At 42.6% G+C, this 20,088-nt stretch overlaps 1 protein-coding gene across 1 annotated transcript; it reads left to right on the plus strand.

The window, feature by feature from the left end:
* The first annotated feature begins 521 nt into the window (after positions 1–521).
* Positions 522–16,801, plus strand: synpo2a (synaptopodin 2a). Its single transcript, XM_083993256.1, has 4 exons — positions 522–644; positions 8,259–8,410; positions 9,847–10,628; positions 12,334–16,801. The coding sequence occupies exons 1-4, from the start codon at positions 537–539 to the stop codon at positions 16,245–16,247; spliced, it is 4,956 nt and encodes a 1,651-aa protein (XP_083849382.1). The 5' UTR covers positions 522–536; the 3' UTR covers positions 16,248–16,801.
* The last annotated feature ends 3,287 nt before the right edge of the window (positions 16,802–20,088 follow it).

The raw sequence follows: 20,088 nt of genomic DNA on the forward strand, positions 1-20,088 counted from the left end.
TAAGTAGACTACTAAGAAAACCCACAAACACTAAAGCCAAATCACACAGGTTAGACAGGTTGATGGGTGAACCGTGCCTTTCTGGTGTTTTCGTGTTAAATTTATAATGTGATGACACCATGGTGCAAGTGTGCCTTATTCTGAATTTGCTAAGGCATAAAGCAGACATAGGCTGTTTATGATCTGAGGTTTTAGCCTACTATATTGGACTTTATTATTATTATTATATTATAGGCCTATTATTATTTTAAATAACGATAATATTACGTGGTTTTTTGGGCCAAGTTTCTTCGGATGCTCGCCCTGGGTTGTTTAGCTACAGTGTAGCTGTTTAAGACAAACCACCAGTTGCGTGCGACGCCTGCAGGCGGGCCTGTGCGCCGTGACGTCTCCACAGCGGGCTGGACTGAGGGAGCGCTCAGATGATGGGGATTATACAGTGGTGCGGTGGAGGTGGTTTTTTGTAAAGTGCTGCCGGTCTGGCTGTCAGCTCGATGAGCGCGCCGTGGAGGTTTGGCTGAGGAGCTCGGGGCAGCATGGGCACTGGGGATTACATCTGCGTAACGCTGCGTGGGGGTTCACCCTGGGGATTCACCCTGAGAGAAGGAGAGGGGGACACCTACAGACCTTTCCTCATTTCACAGGTACCCCTCCAGCCTATATGTATGTCTGTTGTGTTTGGGAAGTTGCTATTGTTGGATCAATAGAAAATATAAGGCTCTTTCTGCAAGAATGACCGTTTAATGAAACTTTTGTTATTGTTAGACATTGGGTATCTTATTCACCCCCCAGTTCGTTTAATGAGATCCGTATCAGTTTGGAAAGTTGTGTTGAGTCATTAACTTAAAAAATCTGAGGTTGAACAGTTCTAGTGGGAGAACATTTATTCCAAGCAGTGCGTGTCACTGCATTTTTGTGTGCGTTGGCTGTGTTTTGGTGCGAGATTCCTCTGGACCCTTATATGGTCAAGGCCAAGAGAGAGTGTGAAGCCTGGGGCAGTGTGATCTGTTATCACTCACAAAGATTATAACAAGAAAGCCAAGCGTTATAAAGACGAGTAACCAACCTGAAGAGTGAAAGGTACGTGTGTGTGTGTGTGTGTTAGGTAGAAAAAGCAATGCACACATATAAACATGTCCTGGAGTGCCAGCTAAAACTGAGATATGAGCAGACCTCACATTAAATATGCAGGTGGTGATAGGATGGAGGGTAGGCAAATGTTGTGTTAACACTTCAGCAACATGGCATTTGTTTAACCGGATAGTGTGATAATAAACCGTAAAGTTAACACAAGCTACTTTTGTTATGATGCATTTACATGATACAGGCTGAATGTGGAGTGTACATTGATGTAGGTAGGTTACTAGTCTTTTTTTTTTTTTACACTTAATTTTAATGTTAACTTAGTATCATCTTCCATGTTGTCTGATACGTAAGGTAATAAGTGAATGAACTTCAGCTCTAACTCCTATAACTTGGTACAGAATCAAGGATTCTTTTATATTTTGCTGTGATGGCATGATCACACATCATGACACGATCTGGGAGGTCCTTTTGACATCCTATGGGAAAAAGTAGTATTGTAGTAATGTCAGCAGTACTGGAGAAGTTATTGCACTGAAGTGGTACTTAAATAATCCATTATTACAGAGAATGAGCATTTGTACAAACCTCAAATCTACTAGTTTTTCTTTCATTTTTCGTAAGATGTTAAGTTCACGGTTATTCTCGAAGCATATAGCTCGGCTGGTGGCATCAATTTGAGAGAAAAGTGAGAGAAAGATGTACATTGAGAAAGCTAGTCTGGGTTCTATTCTGAAGAGCAGTAGAGGCTCTATATATGGTGTAGTAATGCATGTTCACGAGTACTTAAACTGCACAGATCTCTCATCAACTCGTCCACCATGTAGTGAAAATGTAAATGTTTTTGTTAAGCTGCATTCCTGTGACATCAAAGCTCCAGCAGCAGAAGAAGAAGAAGCACTCTGAAAGTATCAATAGCTCATTTTAATCACAGATGCTTAACCTCTTTCAAACATTTGAAACTGCAATTCTGAAGTTTATTTATGACTTTTATTGTGATTTGTGAAGAGCTGCATGTATTATTTCCACACTACTCAGCACAAAAGTATCTTTAGATTGAGTTAAGTGGCTGCACATCAATGGAGCCACCTCAAAGAGGCTCATAAACACAGAGACTGGAATAAATCTGGTATTATCGAGTTCTGGCATTTATGTCTGATGTCAGAATAAAAGCACCAAATTAAGATTATTCGTTGATACCCTTATACTGCAGGTCTGTGTTAAAATTGTTTCCATAAGTTATATTAAAGTATCCAAACCAAATGAACATAAAGATAAAATCTATAAGCTACAGACATCTTCAGGATCCGATCAGATATTTCAAACAAACTAATTGCCATTGATTGATGGCAATCAAACAAGCCTGTTTTCATCAAAGCAAATAACAGGATCCATCATAACTCTTACAAAATGTTTTGGTGGCAGCGTCAGTGAGGTTCAGTAAGTAAAACAACTGTAAAGTCCACTGTTCTTTGCCCCACATGGGATAATGCCTCCTGCCTCAATGCTGGCTTAAGCTTTCATTTTCTCTTGAAACTTTACGGTCTAACTTTAGGCATACATGTCGTGTTAAGAGTGATCTAGCGTCAAAAGTGCTCTCATGTGTTACATAAGAGTCTTGTGAACACACTGGATTTAAGTGTTTGCCTATTAAAGTGAAGTAGCTACATATGATGCATATGGCTCAGTCTGGGACATCTGGGGGTTTTAGTCCAGACCAATCCTCATCTGGAAGGCATAACTTTAAACATACCTCCAAACTCTTCTTGTGGGAAGGACAGAGAGCAACGACTGTTAGTTAAAGTTGAAAAAAGGCAAACATACCAAGATCATGACAAAACAGTCCTAAGGTTCTCCTGTGTCTGATAAAACTGTGTTTGTTCTTAAAAAGTTTTTGTTGAATGCAGTAAAAAACTGTGTTTTGTTTCCCGAGAGAAAGTGATTGTTCAGTGCACTGACAGGCAGTACAGTGTAAGGGCACAGGGTATCCACTCCTAAAAGGTTCTCTCCATATAAGGGAAGCTGTATTTTTCTTCTTAGTTGGAGTCATGGCCTGAGTACAAAGTTGATGAGGTCACTTTATTTTTAAAGCAACAGAAACTGCACAATACAACATCTTGCAAGTCCCGACCCACAAATACACCAGCGCACCTTTTTAGAAAAGCATGGAACAGTTTACATCTGATCTGTGATAACAATGTTTGTGCACTTTTTGGACACTTAAGTAAAAGTAAAAAAGACTTTGTGATGTCATGTGTATTAATACTAAACAGATATTCAGAAATAGAAATAGCTGAAATCATCCCAACCTGAGCAGCAGACTTTTGGGCCCTAATCACTAAGGTATGTCATCTTGGTATGTGGAGTGTCAACATGCATCAGATCAGTTATGGAACACTGAATGGCAAAGCAAATGTAATCGTAATGTAAGTTTGCAAAGCTTTAAAATTTAGGGACTAGCTGGGGTCTGCACAGAAAAATTAATTTCAGGTCAAATGAATGAATCCAAACGTTATCTAAATTAGTTTGAGTTGCATTCTTGGCTGCGATTTGAAGCACTCCTTGCCTTGGATTATCTTGCCCTTCACAGAGGAAAGAGGACTCTTGTTGCTGATGTTTCAGCCCCTAATAGTGCACCATAGGAACCTTATTAAGCTGCCAAGCAATCGGGAAAATGCCATTGCCTCATTCATTCAGCACAGTTTTCCTGGAGTAAACAAAGTGCTCCACAGTTCCTTCCATTACTGGAGTTTTGGCATTTGTGTTTTTCAGCCAAACATCCACATCCTGGTCCCAGGAGGCAGCAGTGACCTCAGATGAGACCAGACCCCCCCCTTTTTTTTTTTAAACATTTCACATCACATAACAAATTAAAGCCAACAATCCAACAGGTTTACATTCTGGTGTTACAGTAGCTGGCTTCACTTTTGCATGTCAAAATAAGCATCTACATTTACTGTACCTTAAAAGGATAGTTCAACATTTCGGAAGATTTGCAAATTGCCATAATCCCTATAGTCATATAGTCCCTACCTTTAATTATCTGTGCATGTTGTTTTGAGATCCGTGCATGGTGAATGTGCAGGTCACAACTTGTCCACCAGAGTGTTTTGGGGTTGTTGGATTGTGTATTTGATGAGTTTTAATGGACAGGGGACCTACCATTCACCTCCACTGTGTTCGCTGAGCAGCTCTGCCCTGCCGATCCTAAAACAACATGAACCGATAATTAAAGGTAATGAACCTACTCCTATGACGATAGGAATTATGGCAGTAGTGACATGATTTCTATTATATCTGAATGGCCTTGAAAATGATCTAGAAAGAGGTCATTGCTCTGTGGAAAAATGTCCCCTAAATGTCAGCTTGTAATGAGATGAGTCCCGATGAGCCTTGTGGTATTTTTCTGCTAACCCAGTGGGGTTTTTAAACTGTTTATTGAACTTAAGAAGTAGAGGACAGTTCAGAAACCCTTAAAGGAACACTTTATCCTTCAATTTATCTTTTAAAAATCAACATTGTCAAACTTGGAGATATGTGGTTTTCTTTGGACAGAAACTCAAGCATAACTGTGTTCACATGACATTTCTTCTGTCAGGTTTGTCAAAGTAAACATCTGTGCTGTCAGTCATTTCTTATCAAAATAACTCGTGTTATCAATACTATCAGCTTATCGTCCATGTAGGCTGCTTTCCAACGTGAATCTACATTAGAAAACCAACATTTTAAAGATGAGGTTTAAGCTTAAGGGAACTGGAGTTCCTGAAGAAACGCTCCAATAATGACAATACAATTCAAAACAAATGGAATGCAATATGTTTAATTTCTGGCCCTCTAATGGAAAATATTCGGCTGTAAGACAAAAATAGAATAGATGAGTGAATGAAGACTTTAAATGTAACTATTCTCGCCACATGGTGTAAGTGCTACCTGTAAAGCAGCTGGAAAATATTGTAAAAACATAATTACTTAAAGCTGCGAAGGGCAGGAACCGCCAGGAGCTACATGAACACATAATGCACTCCCGTATTTCCTGTGATTTTCCGTTGTGTTTAAACCTATTAAATAGATAATTTGAAAATGGGCAACCCAGGATAACACGGCCAAATAATGCTGTCTAATTGTGGCCCCACACAGGGCTGTTGTATAGGGGAGAAAGGTGATGATAATTCTAGGGGCCCAGCACCCAGTAGGCCCCACAAAAAACCCCAGTAGCCTAATCTTTGTATGACTGAAGACCCTGACTAATTCTCATAGTAATGCTGCATTAGCATCAAAACAAAGTAGGCTAAATAAAAAATGATAATACATACGTAGTCTAAGAAAAAAACTGGAAAAGTTAGGGGGGAGGGGCCCACTTTAGTATTGTTTAAGGGGGCCCAGAATTCCTAGCAACGGCCCTGCCCCACATAATGTAAGTTCTGATGATTGGGCCAATGCTATTTTCAGAGAGCACTTTATTTGTAAAAACTGTCCAACACTGTTTATGTTCCGTCTGGTCTGACTCCTACAGTAGCATCTATTCGTTGCTCTTTCCAGTCCAATCACTGTAAAAGCTGTCTCTCTTTACAATCAGTTTATGACCAGCAAGATGGAGGTACTTGGCGGTATTCACCTCCTTTGAACATTGCGCTGGTCCCTGTGTATCTTTGTGTTGCGAGGAGAGAAGACGACAAATGTTTCCCCTCCTTTTTTGGAGCATGAGTGGTTGCTGTGGCGTTCCAGACAAACCGTCATCCTCGTAGTGAGGTGGAGGTCCCCATGGTCAGGCTGCACAAACAGGCTGCCTTATAGGGTCTGTTTGGTCACTGTTAACTCCTAAAAACTCAGCGATGGAGTCACTCAGGTTTTACCTGAAACATACCAGCTCAATAAAGTAACTCATAAAATACTTTTGTGTATATATAGTCTCATTTTATTACCCTGGTTGTTGCTTATGTACAGTAGACTCGTGCTTTTTGTTCTTCTCAGAATCTGGGGTAGTCAAACGTTGTATTTGCCTTTGATTTTAAGTGATGAAACAAAAGTAGTGGCACACACCAAATATGTTCTGCAATGTGAATACACCTTCACACAGTCATTTTTATATTTTTGGACTTTAGCTGCAGTGTTTTCCCATGCACATTTCTTAACACCCATGCATGGATTCCTTCCTGTCCCCATCCTCCAGCAGTAAGGAGTGACTATGTGTGTGTATATTGCCATCTAGTGACAAGGTTGTCATACTGCAGGTTTCTAGAGTTGGACACACACTTGCTGCAAAAAGACAATAGTTAGTGTTTGTCAAATTCCAAAAAGAATATTGTTTATAAAGTCTACATTTTGTTGTAAAATTATAACATTATTTAACCTAATTCTTTTTAATTTTTATATATTTTTTGGCTTTTCCATCCACTCGATGCTCCTATTTATCCTAATAATAATCCTAATATTGCAACTTCTTGGTTGGAACACTTTTTTAAACTAGCTTTTCCATTTTGGATATTTCTATAAGTAAAGAACTGAAGGACAAAGACATCAACTCCATGTCCTTGTGGGAAAATGGTGAGACGGATAACCGTGGCTATTATCAGTTTTAATTTACCTGAGCTGTGAGCCGTTTTAGGATTTATGTGGCTGCTTCTTGCCAGGAGGTCCTTCTGGATGACTTTAATATTAGAAACCAGGGAGTGTGTTTTGGTTTTGTGATGGAGTGGTTCATCTTGCAGACAGAGTTGCCATGGCAGTAGGGGTAGTTAAGTGTGATCGATGCAGAGCAGCACGATCAATTACTCAGTTCTGTGTCATCAAAGGTTAACCTGTATCGACTCTGCTGTATCATAAACATTACTGTGTAAATGTGCAACTTAATCCTTTGAGGCAGGACCTAGATCAAGACACATGACTTCATTATGGTGAATGAACTGAGTGATGAAGATATGGATTAACATTTTTAAGGCATTCTGTCTGTTGACAGACAGGGAACATGGGAAAGAGGGGAGGATTAGATGCAACAAGACTTTAACTGGAGAGATGTCATGGGGCACATGTTAAAACCCAGTGGACCAATGTCAAGACATGAGCACAGCACTGCAAATGTTTCAAACTGAACTAAAGCTATTTGTATTTGTGAAATATCTTGACATATTTCCCTCAAGCGTTTAAATGCATGAAGCTTAAGTCATCATTTATCCCCTTGCCAGTATAAGTGGCCTTTTGTTCAATTTATGGGGTATTTCTCCTTATTAAATCCTCTTATTAATGAGCCATTTTATAGGCCTCGGGAACCAATTACAAGAGAACAAAACCATCAGTCATTAGTCTAACTGTGTAAAGAGATGCCCTTCAAGTGGATCTGAGCAGAGCTTGCCTACAGCTATATGATATGCAGCCACACAGTTAAAACACCAGGTAGAATTAGCCCTTTTATTACTGTACATCTAGCTTCGGTCTTCCCTGTCAGTGACATGAGTTGTACACTGGAGTGTGATTTGTGCAAATTGTTGCTCGACTCTACAGCGACTTGAATTAATTCCAATAAAAGGCCACAATCTCATCACACACTCAGTTAATATCTCTAAAATAATAATCCAGGCTAAAAACATATTTTCATATATGATTCACTCAGGTTTACGTCAATAGGCCGACACAGGGAATTATTGGCCTCTGTGCACATTATCATCCACGTCTGGCTTGAGTTTAGAAACGTCACATGTTGCCCATTTAGTATTCCTAGCAAGTCTTGTTTTATCTTCCCACATTGTGCTGAGCTTATTGCTAAACATAAACCAGTGTTTTATGTTTTCTCGTTTTGTTCTCATGAGAACGCATAATGCATCTTTACTCTTTTGTATAATCCAGAAATACTGCTAAAATACTATTGTCCTCTTGCTTTCTCCTGGATCAAAATGGATTTATGTTGCTGACCTGGGGCAGAGGTTTCTGTACTATGACCTCAGAACAAATAAAAGTGACAACATTTTTAAAGAGGATTTATTGAGACTTTTTCTGCTGCAGCACAAATCGTTGGGCTCTGTGTGAGTTAGATTGAAATTCACACACAATGAAACTCTACAATGGGGAGCATATTTGCATCTTGACACTAACCTCTGTTGATGGTATTAATTCCAACCATGAAGTGTTTTTTTTTTTTTTTGTAATAATCTTTCTTCTTGCTGTGATGCTGTCATCCACAGGTAGAAGAAGGTGGCCGGGCCTTCCTGGCTGGAGTGCAGGAAGGTGATGAGGTGGTGTCACTAAATGGAGAGCCATGTGCTGATCTCACCCTCTTACGAGCCACCGCCCTCATTGACACATCAATCGACTGCCTGCAGCTGCTTCTCAAAAGGTAGACACACATAATGTACCACCTATAACATTAACAAGACCAAAGCGGTACCCAGGGAAACTCTATGAATTGCAGAAACTACATCACAAGTGCAACACCACATTGGAAAATGTCTGCAGTCTGTAAGACTACAATATCCATGTGTGAGTGAGCCAGGCAGTTGATCCTGACTGTGGAAAACATCAATGCAAAAATCATTATAGCGTGACTATATTAGCATTTAGATAGCATGTTTTATGGCTTTCACCCTTTGCATAGTTGTGTGCATTCATGTGTATATATGGACAGGATATGTGTGTGTTGGGAACTTAATGTGTGTCAGCCACGCTGACCTTCCAACTGGCATGGCCAAAGTGTGTTTTTTGTGTGTGATTGATATGCAGCTGCTCAGCCATCAGTCAGTGGGCACTGCCAGTGTGTTTATCAGAGTGACATGTCAATGTTAATGTGCGCATGTTTAAGCTGCAGAGAGTTGTACGACATGTTCAGAAGGCATATTAAAGTGTAAACTAGTGCTTGATTTTAGTTATTTTTAGAACAATACATTGCCTGACATGGTGCATCATACCCCAAACAATGAAATAAATATCTAAATACAATTAAAGAAAATAAAATTAAAAAGAACAAGTAGCATTAGCATTTCTGAAAGGTAGGTATTTGCAGCATAAGTCAGTTTTAGAGGAATGTAACAATGCACAATCCATTATAGTCCCACTTGGTTAAACAGCTTGGTTTTTTTTTAACACAAGTCCACTTTTGTATAGAAACGTCCATTTTCAGTCCTAGATTGCATTCATTCCATTATACTGTATAACTCAAGTGTTTTGAGTATTACAGGACTATAAACACAGGGCAGTATTTTTTATTGACATTGTTTCTATGACAGCGTGGTTCCTGTCTCTTCAGACATGAGAGCAGATGACCCCAACTTGTTGAGCTGTCAACATCCATTATGATGTGTTCACAGTTGGACAAAGGGATTAGTCTCCGACATCTACTGTAATTGACTTAAATTCAATCAGAACAGTCACAGATAATGACATTATGACATCCATGCTGTTCTTTCCTGACCTTGAAAGTAGAAATTAGGTAGAACGATGTTGAAATGCGATTACTTTCCACTTCAGAGACCCGACCCTTTCATTTACGTTGCTCCTTGAAGATTAATCTGCTTTATTAGGTTGACATCTTTGATAGTGGAAGACAGGCTGCACTCAGTCAACAGACCAATTCCCCCACTTATCTGTGATGATGTATTTCTTATTTAAAATGGATTGCTTATTTAATGACCAAATAAAGATCACCAGTTTCTCATATAGAAGCAGTAACAACTTCACCACTATCCTGTTTAAAGACCACTTAACATAAGAAATGGCATTAACTTGTATTAATTTTAATGCAATTGCAAATTGATGTTTTTCCATTTTCTCTGACAGACACTGCTCCGTTCCCCCTGAGGACTATGAATCAGAAGAGACATACTGTGGTCAGAGGGATTCCTCTAACGCTGCATTAGAGAGCACCACCCTCCACATCTTCTCCCCAAAGCACAGGTCCCAAAGCCCCAGGGAAGTCTACATATCTGAGTCCCGGGATGAGGCCTACTATGCAGAGTTCGACACACGATTCCCCAGGAAACCTCAGCTCCTTTGCACCCAGCTACATGCCCCGTCTTCCGGTGTCCAGAGAGGCCGAGAGGCTGTTTATAAGGAAAAAGAAGTACGGCGGAGCTTCCCCCCAGGAGACATGGTTGAGCTCCAGGTGTCCCTGTCTGAGCAAAGACTGGACGGCGCGGGCTGCACATCTCTTGGGAGCGCTCATGGGATTGAGGGGCAGCTTTCAAGCAGAGAGGCTGTTGAGACTGTCCATACCACCACATCATCATACTGCGTTCCACACCCTGTCAGAGAGCCGCTCGGCCAGCATGGGGTGGTGCTCAGCTCCCCTTCGATGCTGGGCCAGGTGGAGGTTATTCTGCAGCAGCCGTCGGCATCGGGGGCAGGGAGGGGCATCCTGAGTGTGGGTGGCCCCAGGGTCAGTGGAAGTGTTGGATCCCAAAGTGAGGGAGAAGAGGGAGGAGGGCACTGCGAGGGAGTTCCTGGTTCTTTTACCGTCTCATTTGAAATTCCCTCAGAGGAGGTGACACCAGCAGAAGGTCAGGAGTCTGACTCAGAGTGGGATCAGGACAAACCTAACAAGCATCGGGCAAAGCATGCTAGTGAGTAATCTTTGGATTATATCAGTTTTTATTCTTAGCGCTCCTACTCTCTCTGAATTTTAGTGTGTGGGTAATAAGGGCCTGTTTTTTCCGGTATAGGCTGCAAGCTAATAAGTCACTAAATTGCATTTGTCAACAGCATGTGTGCATTCCAAATCCTGACGGCCCAGTGTGTGTACGTCTCAAAATAGGATGTCTCTCTCACTGCAGTTGGAGGAAGGGTGCTCATTCCTTTGAATGGAAGCAGATACATCCGGGTCTAACCAGAATTACAACAGAATCAAAGTGGTGCTAGGGTTGCAGAGTGCAAATAGGATGGTGACAGTCCACAAAAGCTAAATATAAAGAATCAAAGAGGAAAGAGAAAAAAAGACTATGGATTGATAATCTGTAAGACAATGCTATGCTTTATAAAAACATCTTAAACTGCCCATTTGAAGAGGCTTGCTGATGAATATGGATACTGAGGCATTCCTCTGAGCTGTGTAGAAGACATAAATATAACACCAGCACGCTGATGATGCCTGCAGAAGTGGCCCTTTGACAGACACCAGCATGTGCTCGAGCCCGTTACCTGATCCTTTCAAACTGAGTGCTTTAACTGAGCTAAAAAAGTGAGTCCGTTGCTCACTCCCGCTGCCTCCTCCACCTTCAGGTTAGTCTTGCAGGAATACAAAAGAGTTAGGCTACTTGTTATTTTATTGCAGCTTTGGATTGCTGGATGGATTGATAGAGTGTTTGTGGCATGATGTCTATTATCAATTTGGTCTGAGTGTCAACAAATGGGATAGATTTGAGAAGAGCAGAGGGTTTTCAGTGGACACGACAGTTTGTGAAGTTACAGAGAGGGACTGTCAAGACACTCTGGTCCTGGTGAATCTATTGCATGCATGACTATCTTTAATCTTCCTCTGTTCCTGTTCCAGGCTACTTTATGGGATTAACAAATGATTTAATGATGTGCATTGTCTGTGAACAAATGAGGCTATTAGACATGGGTCAGAGAATTTCATAAGGGCTTTATGGTTTGATGATTTATGTTCAAACAAATGTGCAATTGGAGAAATACAATCACAAAGGTGGAGAAGTATATGTAGATAGAGTAACAATATGTGGACTGTATTATTTCTTATGTGAAGGTATCAGTTAATAGTTTTTATTTGTCTGTGTAAACATGCAGTGTTATTTATTATTAGTCTGGGAGAAACTCTGCTTCAGTTTGAGCTGTACACACTGAATGTGTTTATGAGACTAATTTATATGGATATAAGTGAAATGTCAGGCATATAGATTGTTTGCTTAATGTTTTCGAAACTACATTTTTCCACTATGTTGTTTGTGCAAGATTTGCTTTTTCTATTCAAACCAGTACAGAACCAAATTGGATTCTTCTGATAAAACACAGTGTTATTTTATAACTGATATTCAGGATAGGCATTTTATAAAATTGACTTGAAATTACTTGATCAATGTAGAGAGGGTGTGAAAGGGCTGCCTTGAAGTTGGCCTTAAGCAAGTGGTCAAGGATGTTTTTTTTGTTTTGTTTTTAACAAACACCCTCCAAACAGATTCACTGTTGATGACGTTTTGTGTTTCATTCATACCTACAATTTCAGCTGAAATTCATCTATACAATGCATTTGCTATTAATTCTCCAGTCTGCGACCTTTGTAAACATTGAATTCTCTTTTTCTTCTCTGCACAGGGCTCAGGCGTAGCGAGAGTCTGTCCGAGAAGCAGGTGAAGGAGGCCAAGTCCAAATGTAAACGTATTGCTCTCCTCCTCACGGCTGCTCCGTCCAACCCCAACAACAAGGGGGTGTTGATGTTCAAGAAACATCGGCAGAGGGCCAAGAAATACACACTCGTGAGCTACGGCACTGGAGAAGACGAACCAGAGTACAGCGACGAAGAGGACGAGGAAAACGAAGAAGACAAACAAGATACCCACACTGTTGAATTTACCCTTGTGGCTCCGAGCGATTCTGAAATAGATAAGAATTTCCTCACTAATGCCCATAGTAGCAAAGGTGTGCTAACTATCAACTGGGACAAGGGTCTCCTTGAAATTGAAAGGAACCTGAACAACCAAGCAGAGATGGAGTGTTTGCCCGAAACGAAGGGTAAAGGTGCCGTAATGTTTGCCCAGCGGCGTCTGAGGATGGATGAGATTTCTGCTGAACATGACGAGCTTCGGCGCCAGGGGATTGCTGTGGAGGCAGTGCAGGAAAATGAAAAGAAGACAGTGGAGCACTCCTACATGCAGTCCACAACAGAGGGCCAGGCTTACATGGATGTAAACATACACCAGCAAAGCCATCAGCAGTACCAGCAGTACCAAGAACAGCAGTACTACGAGCAACAACAGAGCTACCAGCAGCAACAACAGAGCTACCAACAGCAGCAACAGGCCTATCAACAGCAGCAGGAGGCGTTCCAACAGCAGCAGGCCTACCAACAGCAGCAGCAGCAGCAGCAGCAGCAGCAGCAGCAGCAATACCAACAGCAGCAGCACTATCAGCAACAACAGTATGAACAGCAGCATTATCAACAGCAACAGCAAGTGTATCAACAACAGCAAGAATATCACCAAGAACAACAGCAAATGCAGCACTATTCTACCAATGTTAATGGTACAGTCCAACATGAATCGAATGAAATGCAGAGTTCTTTCAGCAATCGCACTGCCAAGCCTTTCTCAGTTGAAAGCATGGCAGCTGCCCCTTATTCTCCCGCAATGAGTGGGACCAACCAAGATTCAGCGGGCCAAGGAGAGCAGATAGCTTCTCGCGATGAACGAATTTCTACTCCTGCATCTCGGACTGGCCTTTTGATGGATTCAAGGAAAAGAAATGTTGTCAAGCCTATGTTTACGTTTAAGGACGCACCAAAAGTATCACCTAACCCAGTTTTATTGAACCTCCTGAATAGGGGTGATAAGAAGGTGGGTTTGGAGTCAGGACCTGAGGAAGACTACCTTAGCCTTGGGGCTGAGGCTTGTAATTTTCTCCAGTCTCCACGAGTTAAACATAAGACTCCTCCACCAGTGGCTCCAAAGCCTGTGATCAACCCCAACTCTCCTCCTTGGTCCCCACAGATAGAAATGACCAACCAGGACACGGCTCAGCATGCTGAAAATAGTGTATCCACACCTGCTGTAGCCCCCACCGCAGATACTACCCATGCTCCAGAACTAGAGCCAACCTCTGCACCTGCTCCTGAGCCCTCTCCCCCTCCTGCCCCCCAGGAGGCTCCTGCCAGCGCTACTACAGAGGAGCAGCACATACAGACTCTTCCAGAGCACGAATCTCAACAACAGTCTCAACAAGCCACAGCTCAGGAAGACAATTGTCATATGAATTCTCCCCTGCAAGCTGAGCCTCAGCCTGCTCCTGCACCCGTGACTAGCTGGGCTCCAGCTCAATCACAGCCACATCAGCCACCTTCCAATTCCTGGCATCCAGCTCAAGTGCAACCCCAGGAACTGCCTCCGAGTCAGTCCCCACCACAACCACCATGGGTGACACGTCAAGCTCCTCAGCCCCAAGCACAGCCTCAACCCCCTGCTAATAATTGGACCCCTCCAATTCAACAAACCTGGAGTCAACCTCAAGAGCAAGCACATACCCAGACACATGCTCAGCCACCCTGGGTGCAGCCAATAGAGCAGCCACAGCCTCAGCCGCAGGTTCAGCCACCATGGGCACACTCTCATGAGCAGCCACAGCAGCAGCAGCAAATGCAACCAACTTGGGGTCAACCTCATGAACCAATGCAGCAGCAGGCCCAGGCACCATGGGCACAGCCATCACAGACAGACTCTCAGCCTCAACCACCATGGGTACAACAACCCCAGCAGAAACCTGAAGTGCAACCTCCCTGGGCTCAGCAGGTTCAGCCAGAAACTCCACAGCCACAGCCACCATGGGTTCAGCCACCACAGCAACAGGCTCCGCAACAAGCTCCACAACAAGCATGGTCACAAGCCCAAGCACCAAGTGAACCTCAACCACCTTGGGTATCAAGTCAGCATCAACAACAGCAGCAACCTTCAATTAACACTTGGCCTCCATCACAAGCTCAAGCCCCACCTCAGCCACCTTGGATGCAAGCAGCCCAACCACAACCTCAAGCACAGCCTCAACCTCATTTGAATCCATGGGCACCAGTACCTGCCCAGCCCCAGGCCCAGCCCCAGGCCCAACCAACGTGGGCCCAGCAACCCCCAGAGCACGGTCAGCAAGCCGTGAATTCGTGGCCGCAAGAGCAAAGTCAGGCCCAACATCAACCACCGTGGGCTCAGCCAGTTCCTCCCCAGCCCACACCACAGCCAAACTGGCAACCATCCGCTTCAAAAGCTCCACCACAACCACCAATGAATACTGCTTGGGCACCAGCTCAGGCACAGTCACCGCCACAGCCACAGCAACAGCCACAGCCACCTGCGAATGCTTGGACACCACAGTCACAGCAACCATCTGTAAATGTTTCCACATCACTGGTTAACAATCGACCTTCTCCAAAACCTTGGCAGTCACCGCAAAGTGCCCCACAAAACCGTACACCACCATCTCCACCACAGCGAATGCACTCTTTTACCGTCGGTCAAAGAGTTTCATCACCCATCAACCCAATGGCTACTATCTTAAACCCATCATTAGCAGGTCCGTCTTATGAAATGCCGGTCGTCAAAGGGAAAGGAGCCGATATGTTCGCCAAGAGGCAGTCTCGTATGGAGAAGTATGTTGTGGACTCAGAGACTGTGGAAGCAAACAAGGCAATCCGGTCAACATCACCAGCTGCTTCCTTACCAACTGAGTGGAAATATACACCCAATGTACGTGCTCCACCTTCACGGGCATTTAATCCTATTCAGTCCCCGTTTTATCCCCCAGCAGCAACAAAGCAGCCTCCCCCAGGTAGTCCTTCATCCAAAGCTAAGAAAAAAGGCAAAGACAAACAAGCGCCTGCCCCTAAACCTCTTAATGTTATAGATGTGATGAAGCATCAACCCTATCAACTCAATTCCTCACTCTTTACCTATGGTACACCAGCAGAGGTTCCCAAGCCTGCTGCCCCTAAGCCAGAGTGTGCACCTCCTAACCCCCCTGTTGAAAACCAACCACCTAGATATGAGCAAATGGCTCCCATCCAGCCGGTTGGGCCATATAATGCTCCATACCCCCAGCAGCCCTATGGGATGCCCATGCAGCCAATGATGCATGATGGCCACTACCAGCAACCCCCAGCCAATGTTTATGTTCCCCCCAACACTTATCAGCAACCCCCTGCTGCTCCATACCAACAAGCATATAACCAGCAGTATCAACAACCTCCCCCACCTGCTTATCACCCCCAAGCCCCTCAGTCTCCAAACAATCCCTACCAACAGGTGCCACAGGGCCCTTACCAGCCAGCTAGCAGCCCTCCTTACATGGCAGCTCCCTCTGTACCTTACCAGCCACAGCCTCCCAGTAGCTTTGTTGCTCCTAGTTTCCCTGTGGCTGCAAGGCCTGAATCTGTATCAGGTGGCAACGTTGCAGCTGCTCCTAAGCCTAAGTTTACAGCTAAAAAGAGCTCAGCACAGGTGTGGAAGCCTGCAGCAGTTGATAAAGAGTGATTCTGGTAGAATCATGATGCTCGAACCAAATGGTTGATGCTCTTGCAGTCCACTGCCAAGTGGAACATTGTGAGCATATACCATTGGTTTTATAATGACTATCTTCACCTCCTCTAGCTCTTCTTATTGTTATAGAACAGAGCTTGGTGGTTTTCAGAGCTAATGCGGATGACATTACAAACAAATTAAGAACCTAACAATAAGAATAGGATGTAAGTATATGTTATCAGACACAATGTAGCCAAAATAATTTATATAAAATAATGTAATGGATATAGATGGATATATGCAGTTAAAAAAAACAATGATAAATTAATGTAATTTATGTAAAAGAATTTAAAGTGGTGGTAATATAAGAATGTAGGGGAGCATGAGTCTCAGTGTGAAATGGAAGAAAAAAGAAGGAAGAAAATGAATTCAGGTGAATGATACAAGACAGTGACAACAGGAAGTTGAGTTTTGAAAAGAAGAAAATTCCTTATGAACCTTATGAAATTATTTGTTAAAAAAAAGAAAAAAAGAGAGAAAACCAACTAAAAATTGCAATAAATAAATGGAGTGAAAATAAAGTAGCAAGGCTGAAGGCTGGGGGGCTGTGGAGTGTAATGATACCAGGCAGAGGGCTAAATTTGCAATGTCAGTGATGTCGGTACAGAGTACAGAGATTATGTAACAGCGCTGTTGAGTTTCAAGTAACAGCCAGAGAATACAGCAGGACTTCTTACAAAAAGTGACAACTATACTGGCCTGGCGAAACTTCAAAAGCTTGATTAGTAAACATTTTCTTCAGTGCTTTTCCCCAGTGTCTTCTCCGCAGCACCCTTAAGTGGGTTAGTTTTATTTTAAGCTTTTTACCAGCTGTTGCATCATGTTGGATACTATATTTAAACTGCCTCATGAGAGGGAGTGCTGTGCTCCAGAGATAGTAGGCTTAAATTTCAACTTAAGCCTCAAGTGAAAGCTACTATCTCTCAGACCCCCATAGTATTTATTTTCTGATAACAGAAAAATATGGTGTAATGTAGCATTACCCACTCTTCTAGCCTCTTCCACGCATCTTCTCCTGCTTTATGTTTTATATGAATGGCTGATAAATAATATACAAAAGAAGAATTGTTGAAAGTATAACCAGCCCAATAATGTTCACAAATATATTTTTGGTACAGGGCTGCTTTTGTTCTTTGTGTTCTTTTCTTTTTCCTTTTCCTTTGTGTGTTTCTCTTCATAGTGCACTTTCTGTATGATTCACTGCAGTGCCATTAAATGTCTTTTATCCTTGTTTGGCTTTCTTTCCTTTTATCCTTTTGAGCATGCTTTTTGGGTTTCTTCTATTTCCAGTCTATTCTCATTTCATCTTGCTGAAATTCACCACTTCTCCACCTGTACTATAAATAGTGACACAGTTATTCTCTATTTGCTCAGACAAAAATACTGATTGAATATCAGTCATAAACAATTGCATTTCTACTGAAATGCCAACATTCACACTAATATTTTTGCAAAAGGGGTGAATCAAAATGAACCAGTTTTCAACAATAAAATAAAATAGAGTTTATAAAGTGCTTGTTAAAATCAGCCAGAGACACCTCATTACCAGAATCACCTACTTACAGAACTGAGATGAATGCTTGAGAAGCACATTCCTGCTAAATGACTACCTCATGATGTACGTATGAAGGTATTATTAGACTGGCGATTTCACTGAATACGGAAGACCTCACTGGTTAATTATGGCGCCCAAGTGAGCTGAAATGTATATCCATGTTGTGTCATGCATGTTCAGAGAGGGCAGTTGTTTAAGTGGGACTGAACAGCCACATCATGTATGCATTAATTAAAGGGAGAAAAAAAGTTATTTATTCAAGGTTTAGTCACCACACATTTATGCTTTAGTTGTAATGTTAAATGTATCTTTGTCTTTTGTAACCAGTATTGTAAAGTATCAACAACAAGGCAGTGCAGATGCTCAACTTAAAAATCACATCCTTTTTGAATTCAGCCATCCATTCTCAAATGTAGTTCATGTTGAAACAGTGTAAGGCAAATATATGTTCAGACTCCTTTAGCAGAGTGAAAACATGACCTCAGATTGTCTACTAATCTACTCATCCATTCTGGTATCTGCCTTAATCCAGGATAACACTGCCAAAGGCATTTCAGGCCTACCAGATACCTGAGTCAGCAGAGACTTTATTCCCCATTGACTCAATCAGCTACATTTCTCTCCTTTTTTATGGCAGCGCTCTCTCCTTTTCTGTTCCTTCATCTTTGTCATCTCTTCCAGTCTGCTGATCTTACACATCTTTCACCAGATGATGGCAGCACTTGCCTTTTCTGCACGTCTCCCCTACCCAGCAGAATGTGTAGCAGCAGAGAGGTGCTTTTTCACCTTACATAACCCTTGGCTTTCCACGGTGGAGGTTTTACCATCATGCACTTAGCAGTTTCACCATCTCACTATTAGACTTTCAAAGTGTTGCTGTGTAGCAGATCAGATCCAGTGAAGACAAGCTGAATGTAGTTTACTTTGGTAAGCCCATGCACTCTCATAAGCCAGTTGTTCTGGGAAACCGTCGACTCTGTTTGGACAGATGCTAAAACACTGGGTTGTGAAGGCTTACTGCAGAATGGAGGTCCAGAATAGAATTGATTATAATAAGTGTCATGGAGTCTTTAACAGCTTGAACGGTTTATTTTGCAGGCTATCTCACATCTTAATATTTCTTTGCATATTTTTACACAAAGAATACAGAGTATATTTTCAAACCATGAATTACAAAATTGTAGCACTGTTGACAAAGAAGTACTAAACTTTCCATCGTTTTTCAAGCTGATGTGATCTGGCTAGAAGGCCAGTCAGCCAAACAAAATGAGCCTTACTAAAATAAACATGTCTGGATCTTTCTTTACAGGCTCTTGGCAGGAGCTACTCCCTTTCTCCACCTGCCAGAGTGCCATGGACAGGCCAGAAGTCAGCTTCGACCTCTTCCTCTCCCAGGCCTCCGACTCGGGCCTCGACAACTCCCCCAGCGAGGCAGACATCCTGGTTGGAGAAAGGCCATAAACCCCTTTCTCCCTGGGAGGCTGCCTCCCGGCATCCCCTTGGCCTGGTGGATGAAGCCTTTACTTCCCAGAATCTCCACCAAACCCTCGCCTCAAACATCCACTTGGCAGCCCAGCGCAAACTGCTGCCTGAGCCTCCAGTGGAGTGGAAGGCCAGGGTGTCTTACCAAGCACCGCAGAAAACAGGCAGCCAGACTTGGAGCCAGAGCCAGAGCCGCAGTCAGAGCCGAGCTCCCCTGCCATCATTTGTCTCACCAACAAAGAGCGCTGTCTCCCATCCCGCCGGTCATGCTGGTTACAGGTCTCTGCCCAGACAGTGGCAGCCTCAGAGGTCTGTGACAGAGGCCAACCCGGGCTACTCGGCGTCTTCCCCCGAGTACAAGCAGCCTCTGGGAAAGCAAACTTACAAGTCTGTGTACACCAGCAGCACTTGGAGTTGGAGACGGTAGGATGCAAGTCAATGTTTGTGAGCGTAACACATCAGAGTTCAGCTACAGCTACTACATTTAAAAAAAAAGAAAAAAAAAAAGCTTTCTACTTTTTACTCTTAAATCTTTAACATAAAATGATTTAGGTGAAATATTTGCATGAAAATATCAAATGTGAAGATATTATGATTTTTACAATATTTGGAAATGATTTCATTAACATTTAAGTGAGTGAAGAGCTATCTAGTTTGGTGAATACACTGAAGTGGGTGTGAGTATGTTGTGAAGAATGGCAATATTGACTGTAAATGAGCAGGTTCAGTGATGATAAAGTGGAAGGTTTTGAGTGA

The sequence above is a fragment of the Trachurus trachurus genome (genome assembly GCF_905171665.1).
Source record: "Trachurus trachurus genome assembly, chromosome: 18".
NCBI lineage: Eukaryota > Metazoa > Chordata > Actinopteri > Carangiformes > Carangidae > Trachurus > Trachurus trachurus.